This window comes from Podarcis raffonei, chromosome 4 (assembly GCF_027172205.1).
Source record: "Podarcis raffonei isolate rPodRaf1 chromosome 4, rPodRaf1.pri, whole genome shotgun sequence".
In the NCBI taxonomy this organism is placed as follows: domain Eukaryota; kingdom Metazoa; phylum Chordata; class Lepidosauria; order Squamata; family Lacertidae; genus Podarcis; species Podarcis raffonei.
In genome coordinates this window covers 60,912,804-60,925,976 of record NC_070605.1, presented here as the reverse complement: position 1 = coordinate 60,925,976, position 13,173 = coordinate 60,912,804, and the positions used below count along the sequence as shown (strand labels likewise).

Sequence of the window (13,173 nt, the reverse complement as noted above, 5' to 3'; positions counted from 1 at the left end):
ACACATCTGAATGCACATCTCCTTCTGCATATGGTTCACAATGCCCATTTATCCTACTGAACTGGTTGTACATGTCTTTTGATGCAATACTGAGATGTATATCTGCTTCTAAAGACACCAGTTCTGGCACATAACTAGCCATCCATAACTACGATTAGAACACTGGTAGGCATCTCAAAAAGTCATATCTTAGTATGTATGTAAAACAAAATAGGCCACCCACAGAACACAACCAGAAGAGAAAGAGGATCACTGATAACATTGTGCTGGGGAGCAGGTTTAAAGCTCCAGGAAATTTCTGTGAAATAAAAGATTGCTCCGATTACACCAGACACTGAACCGAGGCAGAATTCATAAGGCATATAGTGAAAACGATAACCTGTTCTTGAGTATAATATGAAGGCATATTTTTAACATACACATATGGAGAAATTTTCAGAAAATTATGCTTTTTAGATAGTGTTATTAAATATGTAAATATTTATGTCTTCTGAATTGAGTAGTGGAAATAAATGTTAGTTCTAGCAACCATAGAAGTCAACATATTGTAAATGATTTGCTAGCCTAAGTAATGTGATGTGACATGATATTCTATCTTATTTGTAAGGATTAGTGGAGGATGTTTGGCTGTGTGGTCCGCTTTATTTTCTACAAACTTTAGTGATGTGACAATCAACGGTGTAGCCCATGTCAAGGACTGGCTGGACAAAGATGAATGTGGGGGGCACCAGTCAGGGAACCCCCAAGGGAAACCCCAGAGGAGGAAGGCTCGGGACCAGGAGATTGGTGGTGGGACACCAAGGAGAGTTCAGGCGGAGAAGAGTTCAGACGCTGCTGAAGAATCCAGGGAGTCTCCCTCTCCCGATGCAACAGGCTCCCCTCCCCTCCTCCCTGGTCCCCAAGAACCTGCATAGTAATGCAAAGAGCAGAAAAGAGGTCAGAAGTGTGCAGACTGCAATTTGAGACTGCTTGGGAAACGGCCGGGAGAGGAGAAACCTTAGAGAAGTGTGGAAGGCAGGGACCTTGAGTCCTGTCAACTGCTCCATAGGGGCAAGACCTGCTGGGAAGTGTTGCTGAGACCACTAGGCCGAGTGTATGTTCGTTTCTTTGAATAGAGAGTTAACTTTACTGAAAACAGAGATGTGCTTCTTTTAGTGCTGCCCTGCGTCTGCCCTTGCTTTCTAATGAATGGGCCATTAGAGATGAAAAACCATGGAGAGGCGGAATTAAAAAGAAGATAAAATTAGCCAATAGCTAATATCCACCCTTATTTTAGTTTCAGAGTATTGAACAGCTATTGATTAAGCATGAAAGCACAGCACACCCAAAGACAGAATGTAATTATTAAAAATTTCATTTGAATTATTCAGGCACAAAATTAAAAAAATAAAGCATATTAAAATGATTAGTGCCTTAACAGTTCAATAGCACTTCACAAGCATCAAGTACAAAGCAAACTATTTAATCAGTCATTGGAATATTGTAAGTTATAGAATTATTCACATATATTTATAACTCCAAAGTCTAGCTGCCACTGTTGCCTTCTGACCTGAATGATGGTCTGCTTCTGTACCTTTAACAGCAGTCTGACATGTATACATCAGCAGATAAAAAAAGAAGAAGAGTTTGGATTTGATATCACGCTTTATCACTACCCAAAGGAGTCTCAAAGCGGCTAACATTCTCCTTTCCCTTCCTCCCTCACAACAAACACTCTGTGAGGTGAGTGGGGCTGAGAGACTTCAAAGAAGTGTGACTGGCCCAAGGTCACCCAGCAGCTGCATGTGGAGGAGCGGAGACACGAACCCAGTTCCCTAGATTACGAGTCTATCGCTCTAAACCACTACACCACACTGGCTCTCTTCACATGGTACGAAGGTACCATAAGATGTCTGCATTTTAGAGTCATAGGAACAAGGTGCAGATTATTATTATTTTTAATGCCAACCATAATAGTTGTTCAAAGCTTCAGGAATTAGAACTCTATTCCCCTTACTATATCTCATCAACATGCAGTTGTGGTTAACATAATGGCCAATTCTTCATTTTTGTGCTTATTATAAAAAAGGGAATTTCACTTCTTTGCTAAAAAGATCCAGCTCAGTCTTGTAAGATGGAATTTGAATTTGGAATATATAGGCTAATATTTGTTTTCTGAAGCATTACATATAAGTAATTGAAAATAGCTTGGTATGTCACATCCAGCTGGCAGTCTTTTACTTAATACGCACAAAACTCAAACTCTATGAAGCCTAAACACCAATAGCCCCGATCCAAGCTACAAACTATTTAATTAATGTTGAATACAAATGTGCGAGAAAATTGATAAGAGTTACTTTTAAAAGAAAAGAAACAAGTATTTTAACACGTTAAAGATAAACCAATATTGTATTCTCTTCATAAAGGTAAAAAAAAAGGTAAAGGACTCCTGGACGGTTAAGTCCAGTCAAAGGTGACTATGGGGTTGCGGCACTCATCTCGCTTTCAGACTGAGGGATCTGGCGTTTGTCCACAGACAGCTTTCTGGGTCATGTGGCTAACATGACTAAGCTGCTTCTGGTGCAATGGAACACCATGAAGGAAACCAGAGCGCACAGAAACGCTGTTTACCTTCCCGCCGCAGCAGTCCCTATTTATCTACTTGCACTGGTGTGCTTTCAAACTTCTAGGTACTACAATGGAGCACTTACGCAACAAAATCCAGTGAATTCCAAATTAGGTATCCTGAATATTTAAGCAACCAGGCAAACTTGAAATTACCTGCTTTCATTGTCACAGCTATGGTTCAGTGATCTTTAATTTGACCCCTAAGACACAAAGATGGCACAGACTGACAATGTGAAATATGCAGACAAATATGTAACAATATTTCCCTCAGGTACATGAAGAAAATCATGTTGATGTCAAAATGAATCAAGGGCTCTTTTGAGATTCAAAATGAACCAAGGGCTCTTTTGAGATTCAGCAAGTGTGATAGTATCTTGTTGAAATACTGGTAAGCAATTCTGATACATTTTATTTTTATGTTAGCTTATTAAAAATATTTCCTAACAGATGGATGCCAACAACATCGGTAAGATTTCCAGTAAACATGTTGATAATTAAAAGGTTTAAATACCAAAATCAGTCACTGGCCTTTTTTGTATGATTATTCCACTACATATCCTGTATAATCAAAGCTGCTTGTCCCACAGGCTCTGTTTGCTTCACTGGCACAAGCTTTTACTTCCAAAGCTCCAGTCCTTAAATTTCCAACCGTAAATTATTTTTTTCAGGCACAAATTCTTTTTGAAGAGCCTGAAAACCATCAACTAGAAAAAAATTACTTGAAGCCCAAGGAAAGGCTATAATCATGTAATAAAAGCATTTTAAGTTGCATTATGCAATGAGTCCCCATGGAGGTGTCATGGAGCAAGTGATCAGACCCCGAGGTCCTCCTTGGAAGACCTGGAGAGGGTTCCAACAGGGGTGGGGGATAGAGGATTCTGAACCTCAAAAGATGGATTGTGAACCCCAAGGTCCAAGTGGGTTAGAGGGTGGAAACCAGACCTCTGAAGAAGATTCAGAAAACTATCAAAGTGTCTCCCATTACTGCCTTCCAGATACACACTTTCTGGGTTAGCCGAGTCTGTAACCTGAAGCGTATGTAACCTGAGGTACCACTGTGCAGATATTGTTCCACTCACTGGGCATCCCTTCCCAGTGAAGAACATCTGCAGTAAACAGGATGGTAAGATATATGAAGAATTTCAGAAGAGTTTTGCATCAAGAGTTTTGTTATTGACAGTGGTAGTAATAATTTACTAATCAGATGCTTGTCACCTCTTTCTTCTGCAGACCAAATATGTCCTTTTCCCTGGTGTGTAGGATGAATTCTGCTTGATGCCAACACAGGTATTTCTATATTTCCAGGGCTTTCAAAATATTCAGGCATGCTCACTTCAACACTGTACTCAATATATTTTGTAAAAAATTTAGGAAAGTTGTGCAGCGCATCTTTCTGTAAATAAAGGAACAGTGTAGTTGATTATTAACAATGTTTTCATGCTAACTGCAAGTCAACAAGGAAGCATGTAAAAGGTTCTGTGTACGCACCTAGATTTTTATTTCCTTGTTTTTGCAGAATTACTTTCTTAATAGTATTACATGGTTATCAAAATACTCTTCAAATTCTTCTATGTTTAAAAAGCCATTTGGGGGATTTGGTGGTGCAAATATAGTTTACTTTTTAACTGTATTTCCCACGGCACACACCAATTTTTCTTTTCAAGTGAAATGGATGATACTGTTCTTACTAAATTAGGTTGGTTGGAAAACTTAAGGATGGGGGCTGGGCACAGACATGTCAAAAGAAACTGGATTATCTCGTGCATATGAATTGTGTTTCAGCTGGAATAGGGTCCGCTAGCCCAGGAACCGCCATAGTTCTGATCCAACCCTGCTACTATGTGCTGAGATGCTTACTTCCAGATTTTGGAGGTTACCTCTCAAAATCAAACTTTGGGGGTTTGGGCAGCTTTATAACATAATGGAGAAAACTGCATTACAAGATTGGTGCTCAGAATCAGCTTGACAAAGAGGCCTTTTCCAATCGTGCAGTATGCAGTCAAAGTGTTGCTTCCCTGTCAGCTTCAAAATGTAATGAACAAAGTACAATTATAAGATCTGCAGTCAATAATGTTCTTACCTCAACTTGTGACAGACCTAAAGCTGCAACTGCAACTCGAACGCTGCTGCTCTCAAGTGTCCCAGTGACCTTTCTTCGCTCATACTCCAAAGCAGACATCTGCTGTTGTGCTGCAAGAGCCAGAGCCTTTTCCCTAGCTTCATTCACGAGAGGGATCTTCAGCTTTTCTCGAAGCGTATTACCAACACAACATTTCAGGCAAAGCACTGGTTGTATTTCTCTGTCACCTGTAATAAACAAGAGCAAGAGGTAACATCAACAACGGCCGACTAAGATTTTTGCTTCTACAGCACACCTGCACCAGGCAGATGCTAAATTTGGTACCATAGCACCAATTGCTATGGCTTCCCAGAGCAAGAGCCAAAAGCCTAGTGTTAGAAAAAGCTGACAAGGACAACACACAACACAAAAACTAGTGTTGCTAACTTTATTTCTCAGCAGGGCTCCTGTGCTTGTAACCCCTATGGTTCAACAAAATGCACCTGATAAATAAAGTGAAGGAATAAACTTCATTTCTCATGTCAAGCAACTATAAAGATACAGAAGTCCTGCCAGAAAAAAGTTAGCAATCTGAATTCCCATTTCTATTATGCACTGGAATCATGGAAAAAACTTGAATCCACTTGTTTTCAAACTTGTTTTCAATTTATCAACTAAAACAGCTGAACTACAATGCTACTAAAACATTTTCTTCCCCTTTTAGCTGTCATGGTGGAAATAAGTCTTAATCTTATAACTCTTGATTTTCATTCCTTCACAGTAAGCAAAAATAAGTGACTAGGCAAAAAGTCATTGCTAGCATTACAGTTCAAGCTGCTGGTTTCATTCAAAAGCACAGCACGGAACAAATCTTGAGTATGTAAAAACTGAGTTCAATTAAACAAAGATGGGTTTAGAGACTTTATATGCCCTATTGCCAAAGCTGTGTATATCTATGGCCCAGTGGTGCTAAAGAAATGTAGCTATATTTCTCGTTGATACTACTGTCAGTATATACTCCATTTTGGAGAAGCCTAGGGGCACACTGTCTCCGCAAGCATCAATCCCTTACTGACAGGGCTGTTTGGCCCTCATTAAATGGACATGCAGGAGTATGTCTGAATCACAGGCCATGAAAGAAAGGTCACTTGTGCAGTAACTGTAGCTCTTCCAAGGTAATTTGCTGTTTGGATCCATGCAAAGTGAAGAAAGGCTATACAAGCTATTATCTTCAAGAATTACAATTACAGATAAGTAACCTTTTCTTCTCCTTTAACTATTGCCTGTTTGGGTTGCCAGCTCATGGTCATTATCAACCAGTAATAAATCCAGATGGCAGAAAGGCTAGAGGATACTAATTGAACAAAGACCGCAAATTTGATTTTTGCAAGCTGAAGTAAGTCTAAATATAAAGAGACCTGTTAAAAAAAAAGCTAAACAGGTTCCCAGGCCTGAAATACTGTGAAGAATTACAGCATGAAGCTTTTTTATACCTTTAAGGGTACTTCATGTGGCTTTGATAAATGGTCAGAGCAGAACTCTATACATCAAATTTCAATCCTTTGGAGTCTAGGAACATTCACCTGGCATAGTGCTCATATAAGCAGAGTCATAACCATATGCTACCAATATACAATGCTGAGACAACCAGGAAAGAAGCTGTAACTGATAATGATGTATGGAGAACACTGAAAATAATCCTTTGTTATTTGCACCAGTAGAGAGCAGGCATATGCAAGGATAAGAAATACGTGTGAGCAAGAAGTAATTTGTAATCCAAATAAAAATGTTTGACTACCATTTGAGGTACCAGAAAAAGAAACAATTATATATTCCATGGCAGTTTTCTGATGCCTCTGCATTGCAAAATATTTCACTGCTTATGGAATTTATTGTATCTAAAAGTTTAACGTGGGAGGGGGGAAGAGATTTTTATACCCCCACTTTACCTTCTAGCATGCTGCTAATGCACAGAACATTTGGGCTATTCATTGGAAGTAAGCCTGAAGGCAATGGTAAATCACATGTTCCTTCCACCAGGTACACAAATTCCCCAATCTGAAACACAAGAACATATGCATTTCAATTTCGACAACAATCCATGCAGAACAAATTAGAAGCCTCTCAGACTATAAACAAACACAAATCCATTGCTGCAACATTGACGCTTGACTTACAAGAATATTTCATGCATTTGAGAGTCTTCGTTTTAAAGCCTCTTCATAAACTAAACTGGAAATACTATAAGGTATAATAAAATAAATCTAGTAATTCAACGTTGGGTAGGAAAGAATTAGGACCAGAAGTATTTGTCATTATTTAACTTGGGTGCCCTATCAATGCCATGAAAGCCATTTCCCCCATTGATTGCATGTATTATTTGCATGTAAGATGTGATGTAATTGGCTTAACCCATATGGACCTTTAAATGTTCATCAGTCTTCAGTAGAGGACTTCAAGGATAGGTTTATCAACCTATTAGACTGATCCCATGGTGCATTCTTTACTTGCTGGAGTCACAAAAAAAGAACTCGGTATTATTCCAACATTTTGCACATATGTTTAACCAAACATTAAGAATATCATCTATAGTGGCACCCTTTCTAGAGCTCTAATCCTTGTAAAGTTAAGGCAATATTTCTGCCTTTATTAGGACAGTCTGGTCCCACTCATTAACTTTGAAATGCAGCTACAATTTAACAGACACCCAGAATTTATGGTTATACCTGTAGGCAATCTTGACACCTATAAATGAAGGTCAAATTAACAGTACTGCTCTTTTCTATTTCACAGCATGCTGACTCTTGCATTTAAAAATAAAGGTTGAAAAATCTTGAGCTCTCCCGTTAAGACACTTACGCAACTGTAACTTTTTAATGGCCACATGGTTCAAAACTGCTGAATATGGAAACCAATCCTTTAAAAGAAATTGTGTGTGTATGTGTGTGTTTTAGTCTAAAACATTTCCTCCATGGACACACAAAAACTCACACACAGCAATTCTGCAGAGATTGCTAAGAGCACCACAGCGATGGTGACTGTATGTATATTGGAATTGTTGCGGAGCAGAGGTTTTTACAACTCCGCCCCCAGCAGTCTGGATAGATCTTAAATTGCTTGATAGTGTCCTTTTCCCCATCACCTAGCTGATGGCTGGTCAGCTCAGCAAAACGGTAAAGTTGGTGGATTTTTCGGGGGGGGGGAGCTGTACAGAGAGTGGTGGAAAGCCACATGCACCTCATAGACTGTGGCGTGCCTACATGTGTTCTAGTGACAGTTTTATCTCTTACAGCCTGCTTATCACAGAACTGTAGAGCTGGAAGAGGGGGGTGCTATTTCCCCCAGTTCACCTGAGGTTTCATAAAAATAGCAGCAACAGCTATAGAAATATCAAAGAGACTGGGAATGCTTTTAACATCAACTCTCCCCAACATATTTCTTGAGTTCCCCATCAGCAGGACAATTTCTTTTTACTGTATTATATTGTTATAATCAGCTATAAGATGCTGGATATCATTTGAGTGAAAAGCAGGCAATAATTTCACTGAATAAATGAATGAATGAATGCCCTTTTTTGAAGTGCTTTGGTTTGTTTGCTTGTTTTAAAAGGTATGTGTTGGCATGAGAAAATGGATATGGAACATCTTCCATACTTTCTTCAGGATTGCTTAATATTGACCTATGAGTCCAGGGACCCACGGAGGATTGGAGAAGATAGAAGGACTTTGCAAGAATGTTTTAGGATACCAGGATTTGAAGTTGGTGCATTTATTTTATTTTTATTTTTTGCATTTTCAATGAACTGTTATAACAATAAGATTTAGTGTCCCAATTTTTCTCATGTCATTCACAAGGGCAATGTATGAAGAATATACTTATTTACCTGCTCATTGAACAAAATTATGGCACAATAACGTTTTCCCATAATAAAAGGAAGATAGTGAAGCCTGAGGATTGAACTGCCTTCTCCCGTCAGGAAAACTACATCCATTGGGCTGAAGAACTCTTGTAAATAGTTTGATTCCTTAGTTGGCAATGCATCACCTGGAGGTTCAGCTACAGCATCAGAGCTAGTAAATGCTTCTGCTAGAATATAGAAACATTGTAAGAATGCAATTACAGTACATAACAATACGTAATATTTTAAATTCTTAAGGAATACAATGAAACTTGACAGATAATAGAGAAATGCTAATTCATGCTTTCTGTTTTTATCAGCTTTAACTATGCTGCTCAAAGAGCAGGAGAATTTTGAATAAGGCGCTTTTTTAAAGGGTCAGAACCACACATTGCCTGGTAAATCTGTTCCTGGATTTCCTGACATGTTTGTCTCCGTCTAAAAGCAACTTGGGGAGTGTGGGGTAGGGGAGAAATTACAATCGTGGCTGCAGTGTGGGAGAAGGGGCGTTAATCTTTCCTTTTAACACCATTCTCTGTTGCAAATCACCCCAGCTGTTATGAGCCATGCTATGACTAGACATAATACAGGCATTTGAATCAGGAATCAGCAAAGAGGTCCATTTCAAACAACCATGCAGTTAATTTCATATAGGCATTCAGTTGTAACTGTATTCAACTAACTTTTATTCAGAGTAGACCCACTGAAATTAGTAGTCATTAATTTCAATGGATCTACTCTGATTAAAAGTTAACTGAGTACAACCCAGTGTCATACACAGGGGTGTAAGAAGGCAGTGATTTCCCTTCTTATTTGTATTCATTGCAAGGACCGCTTATCTCTTCCCCCAGTGAGCAGTGATTGTGGCCTGACTCTAGGGGTGGGGGCCAGGCGCGTGTTTCTCAGAAGACTGGGAAGGACATCATTTCCTCCTCCAATGGTCGCAGGGGATTCTGGTGGCTCGCCTGTGGTTCTGATGAATTCCTCACAGCAACTGCATGCTGACGCTCTTTGCTCCCCACCTCCCTGACAGCATATAATAATGGACACCACACACTTATGTTTGGATCAAATAAGGCCACAGATTTATTGAATGCAGATTTGGCATAGGCACTGGGCAACCATTAACTTGCCAGAAGTGATGTCAAGGGTCAATTTGGCAGCAGAGGATTCCTAAGACTTGCATCAAATTAGTGGACCTCTGCAGGAATTGCCTCTTTGAGGAGTGCTATAGGCCCCAGCCCCTGCCTGAGCCTCTGATATAATCAACTCCCCCTGAATCCCTTTAATGGGATACCCTGGCACTGGAGGGACAGGAAGAGACTACAACCCCACTTCATCCAAGACTAAGGTTTGCCCAATGCCTACTCAGTAATCAACCAACAGTCAGATTGGGTGATTCTGGATACACACCCAATGCCTATGCCAAGACTTACGTACATCTGTAATCAATAAGGTTGTGGCCCATTTTATCACAAAGCAATTGTCTTGTGATTATTTAATCTCCACATATTAGCCCTTGATACATATTAGCCCTTGATACATATTAGCGGCCACACTGCACCTGGGCCAGCAATCAGTGCTATTTCTGTTCTGCTGCAGTTTGATTTCTGCCAAATACTATCCCAATGTCTGCTATTTAATGTAAACTACATAGATTATGTACATGGGTGGCACTGTGGGCTAAATCACAGAGCCTAGGGCTTGCCTATCAGAAGGTTGGCGGTTCAAATCCCTGCGACGGGGTGAGCTCCCGTTGCTCGGTCCCTGCTCCTGCCAACCTAGCAGTTCAAAAGCACGTCAAAGTGCAAGTAGATAAATAGGTACCACTCTGGCAGGAAGGTAAACGCCGTTTCCGTGCGCTGCTCTGGTTTCGCCAGAAGCAGCTTACTCATGCTGGCCACATGACCCGGAAAACCTGTCTGCGGATAAACATCGGCTCCCTCGGCCAGTAAAGTGAGATTAGCGCCGCAATCCCAGTGTCGTTCACAACTTGACTTAACAGTCAGGGGTCCTTTACCTTTACCTTTACATAGATTATGTAAGTAATTATGTAACTTAAATTAAATGAATTTTTTGCATATTTTTGATATGAATGTATCATTTGCTGATTATATTCACTTGACTGATTTATTTTCCTGATCACATTCAAACTGTAGCAATTTCTGCTTCCTTTTTCATCAGAATTCTCTGACATCTACCTCTACTTAAAGTTAGTTCAAAACAAGAGGCAGGGATGGTGACTACTCTTCTAGAGTTAAAGCTTTCTTTCTTTAACATCCCACTGAATGCACACAAATCCCTGAATATAAGAGCTTCTCTCCATTGTGATCTATGTTATATACTATATATTGTATAAGACCATTTTACATACTATGCATTATAGTAGAATATGTTATACTGTTAAAAACAAATACATACTTAAAAACAAATACATACATTTAAAAACAAATACATACGAATTCAAGACAGAGCAACTGCAGAATTTTTTTGTTAAAGAAGTAGCTTTTTTTTTTAACCTGGACAACAATCTTTCCTTCATAAAGATAACAGCAGGCAGAGCAATTCTATCTAGAGGGAAGCTGAGTGGCAGATCCAATGCTGCTTCCTGAGTCCTCTTGTTTATTTATACCAGTCAGGGCAGAAAGGGAGAGGGCAGTTCTTTCTTAATCATCGACATTGGGAGCAAAGCTATGTTTTCACTCTGAATCTGTATATATTTCAGGAAATATTGTTTTTCCTTTTTGAAATAAAGTCTTAAGTCAAAACATATATCTAATATATGTCAAAACAAAACAGTAAAACAAATGAGATATTCCCTCTTTCAAAAGCTGCAAGGAACTAACAGTTATTTAAATAAGATAATTTAATCACTGATCTTTCAGGAGCTCAGCTGCCCAATACATCACTGAGAAATAGGGCCAACAATAATGAACCCATAACCTGATAGGCAAAGGCAGGTCCTCAGAATTATTGGTAAAATGATTGTTTCAGTGCTCAGCTGAAACCCCGTCAAAAAGATACACAAAGAAAAGGCTCCATTAGAAAATGTTTTAAGTGGATCTAAGACCTGGCAGATAGATTTAATAGGATCAAAGGATGCACTTGCAGGACTTTTAAACCCACCTCTCCTTTCCTTTTCCTGCCCCCCCACCCCACACCTGCTCTCCACACCTGTGCACTGCAACTTCAAGCCAGAAGTGCCTTAGGGTGCAATCTCACTTACCTGGGGTAAAACTCATTTAATTCTGTGAGTCTTACTTCTCAAAAGACTTATATAGAATTACACTGTTACTCTTTGGGGAAGGTAAAATACATTTGAGCACTATAAGCCTCCCCCCGAAAAAATCAATATTTATAAATATAGTAGGGTTTTTTCCCCAAGTAATCGGAAAAATGTTATATGTAGTTTAACAAATTAAACTGTGAAACCAATAAGAAACATGATTAAAAATAGAGCTTACCAGCATTTGATCTGTCCTCTTGACTGCAGAATTTTTTTACACCTATCACATCATGTCTTTTATTCAGTATGTCAGTTTCGGAGCTAAAAAAATGAAAAAGAAACTGTTTCTTGACATAAAGAATAGAGGCCAAATTCCTGAATCTTGGTGTGCCTCGGTTATCACAGTTATACCCAAACCTTAACAAGCTGAATCATATAGACCTATTTCATTGATTAATATGAATGCTAATTTACAGGGATACTGACCAACTGTCTTTTAAAGAAATTTACCCAGCCATTTCCACCATGACCAAGTCAGATTCATAGCCTATTAGAAAGATTCTCAATACATTTTTTAAGGGTCAATCACCTCCAGAACCTCTTGTTCTTGGGATGCTGGATGAAGTCAAGGCATTTGATTGTTTAAACTGACAGGCTCTCTTTACAATTTGAGATTCCTTTGGTATTTGTGCATCCTGGGTTGATAAGCTCTCAGATGTATGCTATGGGTTACTGGCCCAAGTTTTGGTGAATGGGGAAAACTCTTAGATATTTCCCATTGGCCGGGGCATGAAGCAGGACAGCACACTACCTTGCCCTGGCCACAGAACCCTTAGCTTTGGCACTGAAAGCAGATGAGGATCTAAAAGGTTTTGAATTATCTGGAAAAATCCATCTTATCAATATGTTCACATATGATGTTGCACTATTCCTTTCTGATCCTAAGCCTCTTTACCTGCTATTATGCACCTACTTGCTATATGTGGCAAGATATATGGGTTCACTGTTAACTTCACCAAATCTGAGTTGATGTGTATACACCCCCCGCCAAACCTACAACTGAACTGACACAAAACAACTGGCCAGAAATACCTGGGAGTGAATATACCTAAGACTCTATCTGAACTTTACTCCCTTGATAAAACATTTAACAACTAAGCTCAAAAACTGGTCAAAGCTAACCATCTTTACATATTCCGAGTCTTACCAATAAGCACACCCATCTCTCATTTAATAATCAGCCAAAATTATATTAAATTTTGTTCATGAAAACAAGAGACCTCAGCTACCTCAATGAACCCTTTATAGGGACAAGAAAGAAGAGGTATAGCAATACCTAATCTAAAATGGTATGAAGACTCCACTCACACAATACTCTTTTGA

General features: G+C 39.2%; 1 protein-coding gene across 4 annotated transcripts in view; it reads right to left on the bottom strand.

The window, feature by feature from the left end:
* CFAP47 (cilia and flagella associated protein 47) overlaps positions 1-13,173 on the bottom strand; it is a 183,807-nt gene that overhangs the window by 99,827 nt on the left and 70,807 nt on the right. For all 4 annotated transcript variants that reach the window (XM_053386956.1, XM_053386957.1, XM_053386958.1 and 1 more), the window contains 5 exons: positions 12,029-12,111; positions 8,550-8,752; positions 6,616-6,724; positions 4,688-4,914; positions 3,823-4,000 (listed from right to left, as the gene is read on the bottom strand). In XM_053386956.1, the coding sequence (XP_053242931.1) occupies positions 3,823-4,000; positions 4,688-4,914; positions 6,616-6,724; positions 8,550-8,752; positions 12,029-12,111 (800 nt within the window). The remainder of the gene's footprint in view (positions 1-3,822; positions 4,001-4,687; positions 4,915-6,615; positions 6,725-8,549; positions 8,753-12,028; positions 12,112-13,173) is intronic.